General features: G+C 35.4%; 3 protein-coding genes across 4 annotated transcripts; 1 reads left to right on the forward strand and 2 right to left on the reverse strand.

Annotated features, from left to right (window-relative positions):
* Positions 1-592: 592 nt before the first annotated feature.
* On the reverse strand, positions 593-3820 carry LOC125370134. Of its 2 annotated transcripts, none has more exons than XM_048374643.1 (4): positions 3023-3820; positions 2196-2251; positions 1915-2104; positions 593-1087 (listed from the first exon to the last, which is right to left on the reverse strand). In XM_048374643.1, exons 1-4 carry the CDS (start codon positions 3695-3697, stop codon positions 734-736), a joined length of 1275 nt encoding a protein of 424 aa, XP_048230600.1. In that variant the 5' UTR covers positions 3698-3820; the 3' UTR covers positions 593-733. The 2 variants fall into 2 exon arrangements, with proteins under 2 accessions (XP_048230600.1, XP_048230599.1); XM_048374642.1 differs by having other exon boundaries at positions 1915-2107; positions 3023-3819.
* Positions 3821-5048: 1228 nt separating this feature from the next.
* LOC8280078 (formin-like protein 14) lies at positions 5049-17604 on the forward strand. Its single transcript, XM_048373837.1, has 18 exons — positions 5049-5195; positions 5346-5447; positions 5563-6269; positions 6367-6588; positions 6671-8202; positions 8373-8502; positions 10675-10746; positions 11733-11831; positions 12689-12730; positions 12806-12886; positions 12968-13018; positions 13097-13178; positions 13274-13368; positions 14097-14168; positions 14278-14394; positions 16018-16086; positions 16169-16235; positions 16552-17604. The coding sequence occupies exons 2-18, from the start codon at positions 5375-5377 to the stop codon at positions 16749-16751; spliced, it is 3711 nt and encodes a 1236-aa protein (XP_048229794.1). The 5' UTR covers positions 5049-5195; positions 5346-5374; the 3' UTR covers positions 16752-17604.
* A 74-nt stretch (positions 17605-17678) lies between these two features.
* LOC8280076 (urea-proton symporter DUR3) lies at positions 17679-21598 on the reverse strand. Its single transcript, XM_015719594.3, has 9 exons — positions 21031-21598; positions 20756-20863; positions 20564-20659; positions 20369-20451; positions 20013-20233; positions 19665-19927; positions 19294-19532; positions 18460-19109; positions 17679-18075 (listed from the first exon to the last, which is right to left on the reverse strand). Exons 1-9 carry the CDS (start codon positions 21214-21216, stop codon positions 17795-17797), a joined length of 2127 nt encoding a protein of 708 aa, XP_015575080.1. The 5' UTR covers positions 21217-21598; the 3' UTR covers positions 17679-17794.
* Between the last annotated feature and the right edge of the window lie 666 nt (positions 21599-22264).

Raw genomic sequence — 22264 nt, forward strand, 5'->3', positions numbered from 1 at the left:
TTGGCAAATATATTGATGGGTGCTTGGTTAAATTCACCAACTTCCATTAAATGGTGGGAATTGGTTAGGAAGTGGTCCATTCAGCATTTACTCTTGCCATCTTAGGCTTAATAAATATACAGGAAGGTAGAGAGTAGAGCGGTGGGTTGCCGGTGTGCAAGGCTCCATACATTTGTTTTGAGGAATACATGATTTTTATTGTTTACACTCAAGAACATTAATCAATAAAAATTATCTATCTATCGGATAAATGAAAGCCAAATTCTTTTTCTGTTTTTTCAAATTACTTCCTCTTATTATTTTTTCCCTTATTTCCTTTTTACCAAACTTTAATGGACAAATTAGTAAAGATGAGAGTTCAATCCTTCATTTCAGTTCTGAAAGGTTCATTATAAACATTCATCCTTAGGTCAGTTCAAAGAGCAGCATTTGTAAATTGTAGATTGAACCCACTTGCCATTTGAATTGAATTATAATTTGTTTTTATTTTTTATATTTTAAATTTTAAGGGACTATAGCAGCGCAGCTGATCTGGAGATTGCAATTGGAAGATTAAAAAAAGAAAAGAAAATTATAGCGAGGCCACCAACCATAGACAAAGTGGAATTATTATATTTCCATGGCATGCCCAACTGCTGCTTCAGGGCTTAAACTACAGATCAGCCTATCTACCAAAAGAGCTGTAATACACTTCAGTTAGATCAGGATTTCATACTACCCAAATCACAAGTTTCTACTGAACAAAAGGATATCTAGAAACATAATATTCCCTTGCCCGGGAGGCACCATCCCTGGCCAGAATCCCTTCAAGATCTCCGATAATTCTGGCCAACCATATTTCCAAATTTCTCTGAACTTCTTTTAAATTGTTTCTGATGGAGTCGAAGGAACGTCTTGTGGTGAGCTTGCCCTGGTGGCCTAGTTCATCCCCATAGTAACTCTTCCCAATCTCAGTTTGTAATGCTATCAACTTCTGCCCAGTTTCAGAAGCACGCTGTTGAAGTCGAAATGCTTCAAGTAAAAACTCTGTTTGCCTTTGTGTACGGAACTCCGAGCTGAGCGTAGGTTCACAGGGATCACTGGCTTGCTACAAAATCATGAAAAAATGTCAACGTAACATAACCCTTTATACAAATACTAACTTCAAAAGAGTACAGCACAAAACCAAAGGGCCACAACCGTTTGTGTCCACGTGCACATGTACATATGAGAGAGAGAGAGAGAGAGAGAGAGAGTGTCAAAATATTAAGATCGCCAACCAATAGATCTACCCAGAAGTGCATCTAAGGAAACAGGAAATCATTGTTTTACTTTGTTTATGGATCCATCTCATCAAATCATTATTTCTCCAACCAAGGCCCTTCTCAAAACAAGAAATGTTAGGCTGGCCGAGTAGTAATATAATTATTTGAATTTATCATTCCATGGTGATGGTGGATGCTTCAAAGCACTGCACAGTATTCACAAAACCAACTGTTGTTTGCTACACTTCCGGAGACATTTAGTGACTCTTGTCACAAACCAACTATTTCACAGTACGACGCTCGTCAACAATCCTACCTCACCAATTTTCTTCTACTATAAATTGAGAATGATTCCTAAGGCTACTGGTTTGCTACACTTTTCCCATCTAAAATGCGGACCAGATTTAATTCCATGGGTCAGTGGTTGATGGAGTGAAAACAGCTTTTGGCTTCAGCATTAACATTTTTCTTTATCCACAATGCATGCCCTGCTGTTCCAAAGGATGAACAAGTCCAGGAGTCCAGCAGTATCTTATATATACAAAATTATCATGCTTGATCTAAATAATACAGGTTACGTATGCACAATGGATGGAAGAAAATACAGAAAAACAGTCATAAAATTTGTTTGATATCACAAAGTAGATTAAAAACAGTTTACATGCATTACCATTCTTCTGCATAGATCATCAATCTTCCCTGCAAGAGCTTGGTATCTCTTTGCCTGCTTCCTCATCAATGATGGAACCTTTGATGGATCAGTTTTGCCAACGTTTTCCAAGTTCAGGAGTTCTTGTTCAAGCAACTTTAACTTGGAGGAAATTCCTGTGGATTCACCATCTACCTTCCATGGAGACTCCCTTCTAAACAGGAAATGCACATTATCCTTTCATCAGTTGCAACAGTGCAAGCATACTTCACGAATATTAGCAGCCAAAATGTTAAATTTACCTTGCTACAAAATGCTTCATATGATAGTGTGATTCAAGAGATTCATATTGCATATCCTGCAAGAATAAACATTCAACATTTAAAACTGTAGAAATAAACATTTCAAAGTATGACAAAAGAAAAGACAAAATTAGTCATTTTCTCCATAATCTTTGGTAAGCCATGGAGTCAATGTGCCACCAACTAATGCATTAGGGGACAAGGTAAAAGGTCAGCAAGAAGCCAACAGTTTATCAACAACAAACAACTTGTCTACATCCAGTGTTAACTAAAAAGCTAAAGTTATTAACTCTTACTGAAACAATGTAGAACCACAACCTACCATTAAAGAATCTTTTGTAGATGCAAAGTCAGCCAAACTGCCGGATATTTTTATTGAAAAACAGAATTAGATATTGCCACTTGAGCAAGTGTAAATAACATGGATAAGTGTTTTTCTTTTAGTATCTTGAAATTGCAACTTTCCTTTTATTTTGAATAAAGAAGGATCTTTCTCTGACTATATTTTGAAGGTTACATAGATATAGTAGTGAACCATGTTGCCATGCTGAACACATCAAATACAAATTTTTGATGAGGGATACAGGGAAAACGGAACAGCCCTAAGATTCATAATAGGATAATAATTTCATTAAGAACATTACACACTTCTTTAGAAATGGCAAGTTATAACTATCAGGTTTAAACTGCATAATGCTGAATAAATTACCAAAATTAATGTCTAGAGCATAGATAATAAAGATGTAGAAAGTAGAAAGAACCTATTCAAGAAACAATATCGATCAAGTATCATGCAAAGAGTAACGACTATATTCAAGAAACCAAACCTGCCATAAAGAAGCTTTCTCAGCCCAAAACTTAGAAGCAGAAGGCAAGAAATCAGAACTAAAACCCCCAACCCCACCACCACCACCACCACCACCACCACCACCAATAGGATGTTGGCTGTAAAGAAAATTCACATTCTCTTCATCCCCACTATAACACTCCCTATTCCCACAAGCACCAGACACATCTTCCTCAACCTCACCTCCAAAATCATTATCAACATTAACAGCGTTTCTTGACATAAATCCAATCATTTCCTCTCTTTCTCCAACTTCTCTTTCCAAATATTGAATTCTAACTTTCCATTCTTCTCTCTCAGTTTCCAAATCTTGAATTCTTGCTCTAAGAGAACCCATTTCTTCACTAGCAGCATCGATCTGGTTCAACAACCGCTTCTCTTCAGCTTGCCAAGCGTTCCTATGACTAGCAAAGATCTCAACAACTCTTGCATTTGCTTTCGAGTCTTCTTTTCTTCTTGATTTCATTTGCTTTAGCTGTTCTTCAGCTTGGAATAGGCGTAATGACAGTTCTTTGATTTGGGTTTGCTGCTTTTGTAATAAGGAGATTGAGTTTGTTGGTAATAATGCTAAGAAAAGACCGAAGCTTAGACCTAAGTAAGAAGAGATAGTTTCTGGGTCGTCTTCGTTTTGTTGTTGTTTTGATTCATCTGCCATTTGAAGTGAAAATGGAGAAACAAATTTGATGTGCGAGTGAAGAAGGAGAAGATATGATAGCGATGAGCCTAAGAAAGCTGAACTTCTTATTAAAGCCAATTTCTTTTTTGTCGCATTACATCATAAAGGCAACTTACATAATGAAAGCCTATAAAATGTTTTTTGTCTTTTTCTTTTTCTTTTAACTGTTAGATATGATTAACAGAACAGACTTTGCTTTAATTCCAAAGTTACAAAATCCAGAATCCACAACTTTTTTTTAATCATGGGAAGGCAAGTGGAGGTTCAATCCTAAACTTTCATCCCAACTTTATAGAATTTTCTCATTAGAGCAAACTCCTGCCGGTCTGAATCCATAATTCACTATTAGATTGTGTTTTCTTATATAAAAACCATTTTAAACTTTTTGTTAATAGTCTTAATACCGCTTTCACCTATATTTAAAGTCTAGCTGAAATGACAATAATCTTTGTTCTTGTTGAATAATTTTTTGCTTTTCTGAACATTTAATTTTTTATTTTTATAATAAGTGGAATTAAATAACTTTTTTTTTTACGATTAATTTTAAAAAAATTATATTTTTATATAGTTTAAGACCTATTAAATTTCTCATAAATAAAATAATAGTGATTATCTTATATTTGCATCAACTTTTAAGTCTAGATTTTACTTTCAAAAACAAAAGTTCTTCCTACTTAAAAGAGACATCAAACGTTATCTCCTCTTTAGTCGGTCCTATTTGGTTCCAAATGTGTCATTCAGGATAACATTTATATCCAATTCTTTTTTGTTTTTATTTCTTACAAGATGCAATATATTTTCATAATATCGAATTTTTTTATTATAAATAATTATATTAATAAAATAAAACTATTGTCTTAAATATAGAATAAAGAGCTCATTTCATTATTTATAATTGAAAAGTTAAAAATCACTTTTTATTTTATTTTCAATTATATCAATTATTAGAAAATACTAATAAAAAATAAAAAACAATTCAAATTATTAATTCTTATAAAAATCTAAAATATGAAGAAAGTTAAGAAGATCTTTACTTTTTATATTTAATTATTCTCTAAAATACTCTTTACTAGATTAATGATATTTCTTATCATAAAAAGCATCATTAAAAATACCAATTACAACAGATTTTCCCAATAAGTTAAAGAATTCTAAAATTGCTTTGTTGAACTAATTTTAAAATATTTTATTTATAAATTATAATAATTAAAAAATATATCCCACTTTAATATTTAAATTTTATATTATAAATTATTTCTAATTTTCTGTTATTGATTTAAGATGTATATTTTTTTTGAGAGATATAATATAGTGGAATATTAATTAAGAGCAAAATTGTCTCATTATTATTTTGTTCAGAAAAAATATTTGAAAGAAAAAGCCCTCCTTTCCCATCACCCTTCTAATTGCTTGTTCCCGAAATTGAAATTTGAAAAGTTGAAAAGGAAAGCAGTCTCTTGTGCGCTCTCGTCTTCAGGTTCTTCATCCATCTCCTCTTTTCTCTTATTGGGTGTTTATTTATTTGCTTTTTTAATTTCTCTCTTAGTGTTTAGCAGCTGAGGAAGTTCATTTGCCCCAACTAATTGCTAAACAATAATGAATATCTTCACTCTCCAATTGATTTCAGGAAGTTTTATGTAAATTCCTTTGAAAAAAATGTCACTTCTCAGTAGATTCTTTTACAAAAGACCTCCCGATGGATTGCTTGAATTTGTTGACAGAGTTTATGGTAACCCTTTTCTTCTATATCAATAAAGCTATAATTTTTATTATAATTTTGCTGTTACTATTTCGTTATGCAATGTCTGATATATGTGCTTTATTCATTTTACTTGCATATACAGTTTTTGATTCATGCTTCTCCACTGAAGTACTGCCTGATGAGTTGTACCAAATATATCTCCATGAAATTGTCGCCGAGTTACATGAGGAATTTCCCGACTCATCCTTTCTTGCTTTTAATTTTCGCGAGGGTGAGAAAAGGAGTCAATTTGCTGAAATTTTATGTCAATATGATGTCACTGTAATGGATTATCCGCGGCAATATGAGGGTTGCCCTCTTCTCCCTTTGTCTTTGATTCAGCATTTTCTCCGTGTTTGTGAGACTTGGCTCTCACTCGGGAATCATCAGAATATTATCCTTATCCATTGTGAGAGAGGGGGTTGGCCCATTTTGGCTTTCCTATTAGCTAGTTTCTTGATTTTTAGTAAGTTGCACAGTGGTGAAAGAAGAACTCTTGAGCTTGTGCATCGAGAGGCTCCTAAAGGCTTCTTGCAGCTGTTGTCACCTCTCAATCCTTTCCCATCTCAGCTTCGTTACTTGCAGTATGTAGCCAGAAGAAATATAGCACCTGAATGGCCTCCTCCCGAACGAGCACTTTCTTTAGATTGTATTATTCTTCGTGCCATTCCAAGCTTCGACTCTGAAAAAGGGTGCAGGCCAATTATCCGTATTTTTGGTAGAAATCTCCACACAAAGAGTGGGCTTTCGACCCAGATGCTATTCTCTATGTCCAAGAGGAAGAAGACTACCCTTCGGCATTATTGTCAGGTGAGAGGCAGGCTTCTTATATCACTCCATTTTGTACAACTCTTTAGTTAATTTATCATTCACTGGGAAAATGGCAATATGAATTCTCAAATTGCAGGCTGATTGTGATGTGATTAAGATTGATATTCAGTGTTTGGTGCAAGGAGATGTTGTATTGGAGTGTGTGCATCTGGACTTGGATCCTGAAAGGGAGGTTATGATGTTTCGTGTAATGTTTAATACTGCGTTTATTAGATCCAACATATTGATGCTAAACTCTGAGAACTTGGACATTCTTTGGGATTCAAAAGAACGGTACCCGAAAGGCTTTCGTGCCGAGGTGAGTATAGTATTATCAACTTTGATCCTTCTTTATCCTTTCATTCATAGATTTGCGGTCAATTACATTAAACTAAGTGCAGGTTTTGTTTGGGGATGCGGAGAGTATATCCCCACCTAAAGCTCCAACAACAATTTTAAATGGCGAGGAGAAAGGTGGACTGCCAATTGAAGCATTTTCTAGGGTTCAAGAACTTTTCAGTGGGGTTGAGTGGGTTGATAACAATGAAGATGCTGCGTTATGGTTACTTAAGCAACTTTCTGTCTTAACTGATGCTAGAGAATTTTCAAGATTGCAAAATAAAAGCAGTTCATATACATCACCTATTGACTCTGAAGAAGAATATAATGCGTCTAGCACTGCCGATAGTTCAGATGAAGCTTTTGATCTTAATCCCAAGAATTCTGCTGATTCAGTTCTCTTACCTATTGAAAGTGGTGGTCTTCCTGATTCAGGTAATGCCTTGGAATCTCCTGCTCAATTTTCATTAGAAACTGTTCCATCATCCCTTCATCAGCAACCATCAGTTCCAAGTGAAGCAACATCGCCTTTTTCTTCCCCTCCCAGTTTGCTTCAGCCATTTGTTACCCAACCACCCCCACCCCCACCTCCACCACCTCCAATTTCTAGTCAAAGTCCTTTATCAACACAACCTCCACCATTCCCACCGCTGCCGCCATGTCTTGGTTCTTCCCCTAACATCAGTAAGCCTCCTCCTCCACCTCCACCGCCTCCTCTTCCCAGTGTTTCCAACAAAGATTCTACAGCACTCACAGCACTCACTGCTAAGAGAGTACCTCAGCCACCTCCACCTCCTAACTTCAATAAATCTGTCTCCTCATCACCTCCACCTCCACCTCCGCCTCCGCCTCCGCCTCCGCCTCCGCCTCCGCCTCCACTACCTCCTCCTAATTTGTGTAGTAAAGATATTTATATGCCACCTCCTGCTACTAGCAAGGGTCCACCATTGCCTCCACCACCACCACCACCACCACCACCTTTTAGTTCTTCTCGCACCCCCCCACCACCTCCACCTTTTTCTTCTACATCTAGGCAATCATCTCTGTCCCCATCTCCGCCGCCACCTCCCCCACCGCCTCCGCTGCCACCACGTCAGCCATCTTCTGCTAATTCTCTTACTGAACCGCCTCCTCCACCTCCTCTACCTCCTTCGGGTCGTAACCTTAGTAATGCCCCTAGGCCACCTGCTCCTCCTCCTCCCCCTCCCCCTCCCCCTCCGTCATCGGGACCTTTGCCCTCTACTTCAATCCCACCACCTCCACCACCAGCACCTATTCATCCTGCTCCTCCTCCCCCACCACCAGTACCCAATCGTCTTGCTGTTCCTCCACCACCTGGACGTGGCACTTCACCGAGTCCACCGCCGCCACCTCCTCCTGGAGGGAAGGGCCCTAATGCGCCACCACCCCCACCTCCATCCATTGGAAAGGGAAAACCTTCTTCAGGGCCAATTGGTCATGGAAGAGGTCGGACTACTGTTGGGACTAATGCTCCTAAAAAGACTTCGTTAAAGCCCTTGCATTGGGTAAAAGTTACACGAGCAATGCAAGGCAGTTTGTGGGCAGATTCACAGAAGCAGGAAAATCAGTCAAGGTATGTGCAAATTAAGTTATAAACTAGTCATTTTACTTCTTCGCATCTAATATAAATTTGCACTTTGCTTTTGTTGTTGCCCCCCTTTTTCTCTGTGGCTTCCCCTGTTAGTTGGGGAGAGAGGAAAGAGGCTTGCATGTTTGGTGTCACCTAATAATGATTTCTGGTAGGGCCCCTGAAATTGATATATCAGAACTCGAAAGCTTGTTCTCGGCTGCTTCTGCTTCTGATGGGAGTGGCAGTAATAAAGCTGGAGGTCGACGTGGTTCTAACATTAACAAACCTGAGAAAGTGCAGTTGGTAAGCTATTTTTAATTATTTTGTTTAGTCGTTTCTTTAATGATTCTATATCTGTGAAAATGCTTCATATTCTTAGGTATTATTTGAGAACATAAGATCATAATATAGTAGTTTCTGTTAAAAAATATTGAACAATATGGGGATAGTATCTTTTGAGGAAGAGGTGGAAAAGGGTGTAGTTTAAGAACCTTAATATGCTTTGAAAAGTAAAAGAATGGTGGAAATAAGTAAGAATCTTTTTTCATATAGTTAGTAAAGAACTGGAGAGAAAATACCCAGTGATGACAGAATATCTAAGAAACTTGCATTGTAAAAAGCAGAGAGGAGGTGTAATCTGCATTCTCCATATTTTGTCATGAAGAAATTCCACTATGGCTTAAATCTGCTGGCAGCCTGATACTAGTTTTTAATGTAGGTAATGACATATTAGCATAGTTTGGAAATGAGAAGTTGGCATATTGTAAAAGTTACATGACAGAGCCTAGCCATAATCTTGAATAGATCATATACGAATCTTTTGATTTTGGCGGCTACAAGGGCTCTTTTTTTTATATGAAGAAAATCATAGAAACCTGTCATGATTTAACTTGTCAGTGTGCATTTAGCACCAAAGTTTATAATTCTCTATTTTGGTACAATGTACCACATGCATATTGGTAAGAGGAATTCAAACATTTGTTTACTGTGAAGATAAGAATCCCAACCGCTAGGAAATAATGTTCAATAAGATGAAAATGAAAGGAGGGAGCTAACAAGCCACTTGAATAGTCATGTGAATTTGAGCGCTTAACAATTATTTATATCATTATGATACCTAACAAGAGCTGCAACTGTTTTTAAATTTAGGTACTACGGCCTTTTGTTTGCTGGCAAGTGGACTGTATAGTTAGGAAATGATAATAGGGTTATATTGCAAAAGTTATTTTAATTCATTGAGTGTTGTATAAAGAGATCAAATCTACTTTCATAATTTATCAATCTATACCAACAGCCATGGAAATGCCATCAAGAAATCATTAAAGGCTCTTCTAAGCACCTATTTGTTGACCTCATGAAACTTTTTCCTGGGTTTAGAGAAAGTTGACAGTAGAATCTCCCATCTCTGGTTCTATTTATAGATACTATTAACAATTTCCCAAATATTGTTTTAGTAATTTTTACCAATTACAAAATTTTATTGAGTGTTTTAACTGCTAGAGAAAGCAAGAGGAAATTTGAAAAGCACTTCCGTAAAAATTCCAAATAAATGGTTCCCATTTAAATTTTCAGCTATTCAAGGATCTAAATTTTGGCACAATTGATGAATTTTGTTATTATTCTCATCCACTGTTGATGTTCGTCTCCATTTGGGAATAAATGTCCAGCTCAACTAATACGATTGGAGTTAGCTATTTATTTTCTTTACATTGGACTACATTAAAAACAGAAATGTATGTGGAGTACAAGAAAGGAACAAACAAAGGTGCAAATACTTGAAATTCTAAAATCTGTATTCTAGCCTATCAATGGGCTTAAGAAACAAAAATTCAGCGGTAGTTGTATGTGACAATAAAAGAAAGGACTATTCATTATTTCAATCTTAGCTTCAAAATTCAGATTTTCCATGTGATAAAATGGTCATGAGTTGACGTGGCAACTTGCCCAAATGAGAAGCTCCGTAGTTAGCAATGGAAGAAAGCCCAAAAAATTGGACACACTCTGCAATTTTCCTAGAGCAACTGTCCTTGGACTGTCTGAGTGATTATCAAAGGGAACATCCTGATCATTGTTAGTGTTGTTGTTTAGAATATTACATTAACAAGGAAAACTTTGCTGCCATTAAAACTTATGTATGAATTGTACAAATCAAATGGGTATTTTATATGATGGCATCATGTTAGAAGTGGATTTTAATTGCTTTAACATGGATCCATGCTTGTTTGTTTATTTTGCAACAGTTGGATTTACCTGTTTTAGTGTTTTGCTCTCTTGCAAATATTTTTTTGCTTCTTTTTGTTGGGCTTAAATTGACCATATGTTGTTTACAGTATAGAATCGCCAATATTTAATGACATACCCCATGAAAGGACATGCAGTTTTCTTTTCTTGTAAAAATTCTCTTCTTTCTGTTTCTGGAAATATGTGAGTTATTTGTAACTTGACTCAAGCTCTTGGTTCGGTTTACTTCTGCAGGTTGATCTGCGTAGAGCATATAATTGTGAAATAATGCTCACAAAAATAAAAGTACCTTTGCCAGAAATGATTGTAAGTCCATGTTTACCTTGACTATGTTAAATCTTAAACTTCTACATTTAGTCTTGAGGGTGTGAATACCTTACAGAAATCTCTTCGTATTAAAATTTTCTCCACAAGAACTTCATTTATGAATATTAGATCTTTGTTGTTTTTTAATTTTTTTTTTTTACAATCTTGTGTGATATTTAGTTTCTTACTTTCTTTCCTCCCAAACATGGCGATTTTCCTTATTTGAGCATGAGTGATATTCTCTGATTCATTGATGATCAGTTTATCTGTATGTCTTCATGATCTGTGCTAGATAGGAAAGCTCTACATTGAGATCCCAGGTTGGAGCTACAACTTCCTCTCCATTGCTCATTCTAATCAGTCTTTGAACTTATCCTTTTATCAGACCAACAAACCATATGTTCTTATTATCTACTCTTTCGGCCATCCTCAATCTCGGTTTTTGGGTTGTTTTCCAGAAATTTCTACAACTTGCTCTACCCTAGTACTCTAATTTTCCAAGCCCTGAATCACCAGGTCTGTGCAATTCTAATCAACCTCAAAGGCATGCGCTAAAATTTCTCAAGGCTGGTCCTACATTATTGTTAAAAAGAGTGTTCCGAAAATATGCAAGTCTAAATGGAAAAATAATTTGGTCAATTTAAATCCTAAGGAGATTTAATATCTCAAAGTCACTCTATATTCTGAACAATTCTTTTTCTTTTCCCTTCTCACGCTGACTTAATAATAAACCTTCACCTCAGTAGCATGTTGTTAGAGATATCATATCAAGTAGAATAAACTTTTTAAGTTGTTTTTGTGTTTATTCTACTTGATATGTTTATGTTGAATATCCGTTGGCTTTCACCTATGAGATGATTTTTTTTGCTATCGCTTCCTTTCCAATGTTGTATAACCTCATAGACTTTCAAAGGCTATTTTGGTTTATTTTCATTTTTTTCTCACGAAATTGATTTATGTAATTATTTCATATGTTTGTTCATCAGAATGCAGTTCTAGCTTTGGATTCTTCAGCTTTAGACATTGATCAGGTTGAGAATCTCATCAAATTCTGTCCCACTAAGGAAGAAATGGAGACATTGAAGGTAATTTGTCTGTTGTTTGATTGTGAGAGGCAAACGGTGATTGCAGTCTTAGAGTATGCATGCAATTTTGGGCATTATGCAATATATCTCAGCTTGGAACTTTTGTTAAACTGCTTTACTGGAATTAAAATCTAAAGTGTTGCAATTCATTAGAGTTTGATAAATGGGCTTGGGTAGAACGCATTCGCAAAAGCTAGCTCAAAGGAAGAGGGTGCCCAATCCAATTAAATACATTATAACAGCCCAGTGACCAAGCGATGTGGGATAAATATAACTTCTAATACTCTTCCTCATGCTTAGCGTGATGTGCAAACAGGCCGAGTCCAAACCCATTAGCGCAGACAAAGGCCGGCTGTGATACCATTGATAAATGGGCTTGGGTAGAACTCATTTCCAAAAGCTAGCTCAAGGGTGCCCAATCCACTTATATACACTATAAGTGCCCAATAACCAAGCAATGTGGGATAAATACAACTTCTAACATAGTTAAATCAAATAATTCACTTGGTGTAAGAATTGCAAATATAGACTAGTTGTTGTACTGAGGCTCATTGTGTGATAACTAACAGGGATACAAGGTTTGAGTGTAGCAAAAAATGACGTAATTAATGATGATATCGTCTTGTGCAGCATTTAACATTTTGTAGTGGAACTCAAAAAAGTTTTTAGGGACAAAGCTAATCCAATGGAAATGTAATTGTTCCAACAACAAAGTTTGGCTGATTGAATAAATTAAGGAACCATGTTTTTCATTTATGAAGGAAACATGGATAATGTATATTTACTAGCCCCTCACATTGTAAAGAAGATGTTTTCTGTTTGTTATTGTTTCTTACTATTTTTGTTGCCATTTGCAGAATTATACAGGTGACAAGGAAATGTTGGGGAAGTGTGAACAGGTTAATAGTAATGCTAAAATCTTGAAATCATGAAAAACCTATAATTGATTTTTGATAGATAACTACTTTGTGCAGTTTTTTCTGGAGCTGATGAAAGTTCCGCGAGTAGAAGCTAAGCTTCGAGTGTTTGCCTTTAGAATAACATTTTCTAGTCAGGTATGTTTCTTAGTTTTTCTTGTATTTGATTCTAAATATTATGATGTGAGAGTACATGCGCTTATCACTTTGCAATGGCAGGTGGATGATCTAAGATGTAACCTCAAAACTATTAATGATGCTACTAGAGAGGTACCATAAAAATATCTATGCAATTTTAATACAAAAGACATTTGTTTGTTTTGCATCTTGATACCATATGCTTTCCAGGTAAAAGAATCAGTAAAATTGCGTCAGATAATGCAAACAATTCTGACTTTAGGAAATGCTTTGAATCAAGGCACAGCCAGAGGTACTACTTGTTAGTTACATTTTATTCTTTTCATAAGATATCCTGCCCTTATTATGATATATTGAATACTATTCCTCCTTTTTATCTTTATCTAGGATCTGCTGTTGGTTTTAAATTAGACAGTCTTCTTAAGTTATCCGACACTCGTGCAAGAAACAACAAAATGACTTTAATGCATTATCTATGCAAGGTATGTTTCCTTAAAGTTGGCTCTATAAAATCCTAAATTTACATCAGAAGCAAGGTCACACTGCTCTATTGTTGTTGTAAGCTATCCGGAGTCGAGGAGGGCCTCATCTAATCTTCTGAAAGATGGATGGACTATATAATATTGATATTACATCTGTCCTTTTTGTGGTTAATCTTTAATATATTGAACATAATTCATAATAATGCCATTGCACATCTATAATGATTATAAAAGTAAGAATAGGGGGAGGGAGGGCGGCATTAGACGTCTGTTAAATTCTTAATAATTGTTCTTAAAATGAGGTTATTTTGATAATTTTTTTATTAATAAATATTAAGTAATTTAATAATTTTATTTATATACATTAATATTAAAAGTATAATGAATATGGTATTTGTATATTTTGCTATATTGTTAAATGCTATGCATATCATCAGTGAATAAAATCTAGATTTAGGCACTTTCTGAAGAATTTGATTTCTGACAAGAAAAAGGGTATGCATGCAGATGTCGCGTCTTCAACTAGATTATGCATGTTGCGTGTTGCATTTTCAATTTTAAAAATGTTCGATTTTATGCTTCATTTAATTATTTTGCACCTTATTCCTGTTTATTTCTTTTTTGGGTTTCTTTATAACTGTGTTCCACTTTTGTAGCTTTCAGTGCGATATATTTTTCACTGGTATCATGACATATCATGTTTTGATCATTCTATTTGTTTTATGTAGCTTCTTGCTGAGAAAATGCCAGAGTTGCTAGATTTTGATAAGGATCTTGTTCATATAGAAGCTGCCTCAAAGGTATATTCAATTGCTATTATTGGAATTTTTTTGTTATTTGTTAAACTTCCTGATAGCCAGTCTCTCTGAAACTCCCTATTTCCTCTTCTTCTCTGATTGAAATTACTAGATTCAATTGAAAACCTTGGCTGAAGAAATGCAAGCTGTGAGTAAAGGTCTTGAAAAGGTCGAGCAAGAGCTTGCTGCTTCAGCAAATGATGGCGCTATCTCTACAGGCTTCCAGAGGGTGAGGAATAATGAAATTCATAGTTGCTTCCATTTAAATATCTGTTCTACTTTGATTCTCATTCAATTGCTTCTTTATAATTTCAAGATGTTGACTAAGAATTTAAATTTTGAGAATTAGTTCTGCAATTTTGCGACCTTGTTGCAAAGGCTTACCAAAAACTTGCAGGACATCCATAAGGGTTGTGTAAAAGATCTAAAATTAATGTAAGAAGTATCCAAAAGGAAGAGTCCTTGAGAAAGGTGGTTTATCAAGGATTTAAGGACTACTAAACGAGAGCTCAAGGGGGAACGTTCATGTTAGGACTTAAGTTTTATTAAGGATACAATCAGGTTTCAGGAATCTTTAGAGGATTAAGAAACTTAGGCCTAAATATGGTTTTCATGGCTGGGTTGTCTCTAAGCTAGTGATCATCCCGTGTGTTGCACAGGATATAACTTAATATCATTATGAAATTTCTATCAGTATTATATTGTACATCATACGATTTAAATATTTAATGAACCATCTAATTGTATCTTAAATAATAAAAAATATAAGTAAAATATAAATCTGACAAGACATCCTGAATAGCATACACAATCAATTCAACGATCAAGTAGCAATACTGATCATAAAGACATGGCTACACTAAGGCTACACTAAGAAAAGCTCCATAGTCTTGAAGACAGCAAACAATATCTATTGCAAATGTTGGATGCATAGCAATAGCTATTGATTTTAAAGGCTATGGATTCTCTGACCAACTGTTTGAGTCAGAGAAAGGAACCTTTTTTTCATTTTCTTCTAAAACTTGAGGGAGGCGGCAAGCCAAAATATTAGAACCTACAAACTACTCAAGGCTAGAAACTACTTCAACATTTTCAATAGCCTGAATAGATTTTTGTGGTGGAATCTCCAACCTATGAACACCAAGATATCCACAAAAAAACTACTGAATAAACCTAAGAAAAAAATGCACTTACAAAAAGATGCAGCTCAATATTTATAGGTAAAGCCATATGGATTCAGGAGTTTTTAAAACTCTTGAGCTTCCATAACTCTTAACCTCGTAAAAAGAAACTGAATTTAAATATAATGGAGGGGGAGAGAAAGAGTTGAAATGGAGGGTGCCACATGTCATAAGTTTATGCTACCAAACTACTCAATAGAGACCATCACTTGAAACATATTGGTAATCCTTGATATGCGCGGCTTTAGATTATTCATGTAGATATGCTCAAGTTGATCCAAATAAGCATCTACTAATATCTCACCAAAATGTGTCAAACTGGACCGTGTTTGTTATACATTGTAATGGTGCTGTGTCCCAAATGGCTGGATCTACTTCTAATTATGATCTACATATTCACGTTTATTTTTAATTGTTATTTTCATCATTCTTTCATATATTTCTACTGTTTTCGATACTCTTACCGGAAAATAACAAAGCAATAACTGGACATAAAAGATTGTGTTCACCTAAACTTGTTCCTTGTTTAAACTGAATTCTAATACATTGTTATTCCTTATGGTTAAGAAATGATTAGGAGTACCTTTTATGTTTTTATGCGAACCCGCTGCTTCTCAAGTCTTTCAATTTGGTTTTTTTGTCATTTGTAAGATGAAGATCACCTTTTGCAGGTGTTGAAGAACTTCCTTGATACTGCTGAAGCTGAAGTTAGGTCACTTATATCCTTGTATGCTGAAGTGGTATGCTTCTAGCTTTTTATGGTTATCCATGTGCCACTAATGGCTGGCTTTTATTCTAAATTCTCGGTACATTATCTTCCAGGGAAGAAATGCAGATTCATTGTCTCAATATTTTGGAGAGGATCCAGCTCGTTGCCCCTTTGAGCAAGGTCTAACAATAAAATGCTTTTTTCTTTGCATGGAGCTAGATTAACCCTATGTTGGTTTGTGGCATTCATTCAGTCAAGGAATGTTTTGGTTATTTTGAAGCTCAAAATTTTGTGAATTATGGTTCGCTTGATAGGATCAAAGATTAAAACAGTTTTTGAGATGATGGAAGTGATAAATTAGGTGTTTTTTATCCTGCATGTTGTTTTAGGCTTTTTCATTGTAAATGGCCTAAGATCTGATGTCAGACCCTTTTTTTTATTGTGATCAAAATAATTAAACTGATAGTAATCTTTTTGCTATGCTTGCACTTTACAGTGACACAGATCTTGGTCCTTTTTGTGAAGATGTTCAAGAAGGCGCGAGATGAGAATGAAAGGCAGGCTGAAGCTGAAAAGAAGAAATTGGAAAAGGAAGCTTTGAAGGAACGAGCAGCTGCTAATTTACCTGTGAAGAAAGATGGTATTGACAATGATAGGTCAAGACCTGGTTCTCAAATTCAGAAACACCCTTTGTAACCTGCCTTCATGACCGTAACTTGAGATCTACTAATGGTAGAACTGGAAATTCGTGCTAAACACAGCTTGCTTGACATAATTGGACCACAGGTTCCATGTTGAATCTGATAGAAAGCTGCAAGCCAGTGTTAAGGTATCTTGCACAGAACCATCAATTTCTCTGCAACTTGGTTATACCTTTTTGTTACGGATGATGACTTGCAAATTGCTAGTGATGCATTAGAAGTTGTATAGCCTGCAGAAGACGCATTAATCAAACACTGTAGATAAGAGTACGAGTGGACCCCAAATCTGAATAGGCTCCTTATATCAACTTCTGTGGCAGAGGCAAGTTTCAATGGAAACTTAATATATATATACTGAGACCTAATGCTAAACACGCCCAATCCAACTAAAGGTTCAAGCTGCTTGGTGGGAGGGCCAGATACTATGCAAGTGCTGTTGTATATTTTCAATATAATTACTTTTTTTCTCTTGGCAATCTGCAGGCATCCAGTTCTAATAACTGAGTAATGTAGGAACCAATGCATATCCTTTCTATTAAGTATTCAGCCAGATTGTACTTCATGAGATATTATTATACAGCATTGACTAGTGGCATGTCCCTCGAAGACCTTAATTCCTGAACTCTGTTCCTCTCTCTAGGAGTATAGAAAAAGATGTATATACTATATAGTTTATGATGAACAGGGTAGCCTCCTGATGGGTAAATTGCAGGAGTATGTGCATTAAGGTCTTAAAACCGGGGGGATTCAAAAGAAACTTCCAGTTTTATTTTATTTTGTTTATTTTTTGTAGAACTCCATTTGAACTAAGAAGTAGCCTCTTAAGATTTGACAGATTCGACCGTTCACAGAGGTTTTTTTGTTATTATTTTCTTTATTAATGTTGACATGCATGTGAGAACTCTCATTCCCGAGCCAGAAATCACGAGTTGCAACTGATCTTGTTACATAAGAAGAAATCTAATGTACGTAAGAAACATGTTAAGCTTTTGTCCATGAATTGGTATGGAGCTGAAGTATTAGGTATGCAGGAACGTTTTAAGCCAAGTGTTCCAATGCATCTTCTTTCTTGTCTCTCTCTTTCTCAAGCAAATAAAGTTTTTGAGCTTCAGGCATCGCCATAATGATTGTATGTAGCTTGCTATTCATCTCCTCAACCTTTTCCATAAGCCTGTCATTTGTAAACATGCCCCGAAGTATGCTTTGGATTGTTTCCCAGCTTTCAAGCAGTGGCAATGCAATTATTACTACAGATCCGACGGTGCCCCAAGCTATAGCAATGACAGTCCAGAATGTAAAGTAACCTTTACTGAATTCCCCTGCATTATAAGCATAGAAATGATTACTTATCAGCATCATCACTGCCTCTGTATACGAAGTTTTGAGCACCATAGTTCTGTTGCTATTGACTGTCAAGAAAAGTATACTAGATGTGTTTGATATCACATCGAAATGGCCAGTGTAGCATTGGTGGCTATGCAATGGCAAGAATGGTGAAAGGAATAATGGATCATTAGATTGAAAGAATAAACATGCAAGGTTTGCGTCTCACTTAAATAAAGAAGGCCCATTTTGAATCACATCAACCTAAATTAGAATAAGGATGCAAACGACTGCAAAAGGATGACACCATTTTTAAGTATTTCATGAACTACAGATACTTGAATGGACATAATATTTTTTCAAAGTGCATGAAGTTTTACCTGCTGGGAGAGTAAGAAGAGGCCAAAATATGGCAATTACAAGAGTGAAACCAACACCCCATCTGATAATCCAAGCTTTTGCTTTTGCAAGTTTCTCCTCCTTGAACTCTTCAGCTGGCAACTCATCCTTTTCCTTTTCAACTACTGTGATCTGCTTTGTGGTACCCCAGTCATAGTTCTGGGGCCACAAGATACTACAGACAGCATGAATAGCTCCCCCTCCAAGTATGGACACAAGGTTTCCAGCAAGCATCGGTCCATTACGGCCAGTTGTTTCGAGATTTACATGGTCATACTCAATAACTGTGATTAATAACCAAGTTGTTATCCCAAGCACACAGCCTACGGTTGTTCCAAGAATGGCACCTTTTGCATTTGCTTTGCTCCATAAAAGCATAAAGGCTATAGGCATAACAGCAGAACCAACAAGCACTCCCATGGCAAGATACATCCAACCTAATGACACTTCGGCTTTGTTTAGTATAATTGCTAACAATCCCATGAAGCATCCAAAACCTAAGACTACAGCCCTTGACACTTTGAGGATTTTTGTCCCACTGGCATTTGGGTTTATGTAAGTACGGTAGATGTCATAAGTGCATAATGATGAAACAGCAATTAGCTCAGAGGACCCAGCAGATGTCACAGCCCTGGTCATCATTAGAAAATGGTAACAGAAGAATGTCAAGACGTAATAAATGAACATAAATAGCTTTCTGAAAATATGCTTCGATTGATCTCCTGATCTCAGAACTCTATTCTGAAATGCTGAAAATCTTGCATAATATAATATGGGGAAGAAAAGTCCTTAAGATAGTACAAATAGCAGCTTACATAAAAAGCATAGTGAGAAGAAGTACAGATCCTGCCTTCCCCATCAAAGCTATAGCAGTAGCAGGAGGAACAAGTCCATGGCTTGCTTCACTTTTAGTTATCGGCAGATCAAGGGCGAGTGCCCCAAGACCTAAAGATGTTGCCAAAGAGAATGGTACAGCAAACCATACTAGCCCACCCAACAAGTAGCCCTTATGTGTTGATGAAGGTCTAGCAGCTATGGCACTCACCCAATATCCCTATATTTTCCAAACCTGAAACATTAGTACACGTGACACATATACATATAAAGAGACAGGGAAGAGGGAAAATATATTAAGATTCTAAAGAATGCTTCTTAGGGTGCATAGCTGCTAAACCATCAAGCTTACATTGTCGACAAAAACTGTACCAAAGTTGCCAACTATATTAATAATCCCAAAAACCAGACCTCCTGAACTCAACATTGTTAGGTAAGATCCCTTGTGGTTTCCACTAACAGGTCCACAGGATTGCCCATCATGTGAAATTGGTTCCTGACATGCTCTTGATTTACTTGCCACCTCCAATAAACGGTTGTATATCACACTTGGACTTCCCAGTTCACTGCTTGCTGTATAGACTAGGTATACAAAAATGACTAGAACCACATGTACTGGAAAGCAAAGAAAGTCTTTTTAATTGATGTAATCAAGAAATGAACTAAAATTCTTAGCATTGCCAAGGGAATCTCAGAATACCTATAACAGAATGTATATAACTGGCCAAGAAAGTTGCTTTTAGGCCCCCAGCTAGAGTATACACAATTACTCCAAGAGGAATCAGAAAGCTAGCAGAGTAAATGTTCACGCCTGTGAGCGCATTTACTACAGCAGAACCACCAAGAAGAAGCATAGCAGTTACAATAATATTTGTCAGCAAGCAGAAAGCAAGGAAGACAACATGTGCAGCAATCCCCCAACTGAGGCAACATACAATATTATCAGTAACTTTAAAGTTAAATGAGAATCTGATTAATTATTCTGTAAAAGATGAAATTTTAGTAACTGATACAATTATGATAAAGTTCACTGCTGCAGCTGTGTATTGAACATACCGAGCTCTAACAATTTCACATATGGTATGAGCATGAGGAGCTTTCCTTTTGATTTCTATAGCCATTATACCAAACAAAAGTACCTGTTCATTAAATTAGCAAGAAATTTTCTTTCAGAATAAACATAAGGAAACAAATGGAACAGTGTATATATGTATATTCCAAGAAACAGAGGACAGCTTATCTTCAACATTCCTGGATAGTAGCTCCACTAGCATACCAAAAAGGTCCACTGACTCCATACTCCCAGGCAACATTGGAGCTTTGCAAAATTGTAGCAGCCCAAGTCCACTGTACATCATCATTGATTATAAGAAAATAATACCTTTTAGTACTGTACAAATTTAAAAGTAGATGACCTCTTTTAAGTTAGAACTGAGGACTTGCCTGGGATACAATTGCACTAGCAATAAGTCCAGTTTTGACATTCCTGCCTGCAGTGTTGAACCATTCTGAAGTATGCCTAGAGCCAACATATCGTTTCTCCAACCAGACCTTAGACACAAGAAATTAAAATTAACACTAGAAGAAAAAGAGATTCAGAATCAATAATAAAAATTAGTGTCTGTACTGTAGCACTATAAATTACAAGAACATAATTACGACCGCACATGATGACAAATTAAGAAGATGAGAAAAGACTAGTGGAGGAGGAGGATTACCAAGAAGGAGGTGAAGACAGCAAAAAAGACACCAAAACCAAGAATGACAGAGTAACCAACAGCTTGATTGAGCACAGGCTTGCCTTGAAAGAAACTGGACTGTCTCGAGCACTCACTTCCATCTCCAGACAATTTATAATACTTGGCTGAGAATTTAAAAGGTGGACACGGTAGTGAAGAAGCCATTGAACCACAAAGAATCAGAAACCTTTATATATAAGCTACGTTGTTGTTGAAGAAGATCATATCATTTGTTTCTTTGCTTACTGGCAGCTGGATATTAATGCAAATATATATATATACATATATACACCAAATTAGAATATGCAGAAATTGTATTTCCTAATTCGTGCACTTAATATAGGACCCAATACATCTATTCTCTTAACTGTCAAATAACAAAGAAAAGAGTGTTAGAGGAGGACGGACGCTTTGTATTCTTAGTCACGACAAAAGCCTCTCTCTCCGATTCTTGCCAAGATTCTCTTCTGGAATCTATTTCACACTATATTACTTTCTTTTCCGAGTTGCACAGAAAACTCTAAAAGACAAAACATCTTTTCTCGGACACCCAAAATATTTGAAAATTCTTGTCCACATTGAAGCTTCAAGAAAATATTTATTTATTTATTTATTTTATTGGGTACTGAAACTTTATTTATTTACTGAAACTTTCAAGAACAGAAAAATAAATAATTTCACCAATTATAACTTAAAGTCGTATGCCTAAAAAAATTAAATATATGTATATATTAGTATTTATAATATTATCTATTTTAGTTTTCTTATATAAACATATAGAAATAAATCTTTTTTAATTCTATATTTTAATTTATAATATAAATAAGGTATTTGTTTATTTTTACTTTTATCAAAAAATAAAAAATACTATATGATCAATTTATTAATTATGTCATGTTCTTAATAAAATATTTTATAATTAATACTTATGTTATATTTCATATCTATAAAATTAAGAAAGTATTGTATTTTTATTATTGACGTTTTTTGAATGTCTTTCTAGTAAATTTTATATTATACCTTGTTTTTTGATTTTATTTTTTACATATTCTAATTTAGAAAATCACATCTAGCAAAATATCAGTATTATCTCAAGAATAAATTACATTATGATATTTTTTATTTTTATATTAATTTTAGTAACTTTTTATTTACCTTATTTTGGAAAAGATTAATTTTATAATAATTAAAACAATTAAAATGTTATTATAAA

The sequence above is a fragment of the Ricinus communis genome, chromosome 5 (genome assembly GCF_019578655.1).
Source record: "Ricinus communis isolate WT05 ecotype wild-type chromosome 5, ASM1957865v1, whole genome shotgun sequence".
NCBI classification, from domain to species: domain Eukaryota; kingdom Viridiplantae; phylum Streptophyta; class Magnoliopsida; order Malpighiales; family Euphorbiaceae; genus Ricinus; species Ricinus communis.

Coding starts and splice junctions, on each gene's coding strand:
- LOC8280076 (XM_015719594.3), bottom strand. CDS start 21,216: ATGGCTTCTTCACTACCGTGTCCACCTTTTAAATTCTCAGCCAAGTAT. Junction 20,234..20,368: donor TGTGAAATTGTTAGAGCTCG/GTATGTTCAATA, acceptor ATGTTGCCTCAG/TTGGGGGATTGCTGCACATG. Junction 19,928..20,012: donor TTATATACATTCTGTTATAG/GTATTCTGAGAT, acceptor TTTGCTTTCCAG/TACATGTGGTTCTAGTCATT.
- LOC125370134 (XM_048374642.1), bottom strand. CDS start 3,697: ATGGCAGATGAATCAAAACAACAACAAAACGAAGACGACCCAGAAACT. Junction 2,252..3,022: donor AGAAAGCTTCTTTATGGCAG/GTTTGGTTTCTT, acceptor TTATTCTTGCAG/GATATGCAATATGAATCTCT. Junction 2,108..2,195: donor ATGAAGCATTTTGTAGCAAG/GTAAATTTAACA, acceptor TTTCCTGTTTAG/AAGGGAGTCTCCATGGAAGG.
- LOC8280078 (XM_048373837.1), top strand. CDS start 5,375: ATGTCACTTCTCAGTAGATTCTTTTACAAAAGACCTCCCGATGGATTG. Junction 5,448..5,562: donor ATTTGTTGACAGAGTTTATG/GTAACCCTTTTC, acceptor TTGCATATACAG/TTTTTGATTCATGCTTCTCC. Junction 14,169..14,277: donor ATATAGAAGCTGCCTCAAAG/GTATATTCAATT, acceptor TGAAATTACTAG/ATTCAATTGAAAACCTTGGC.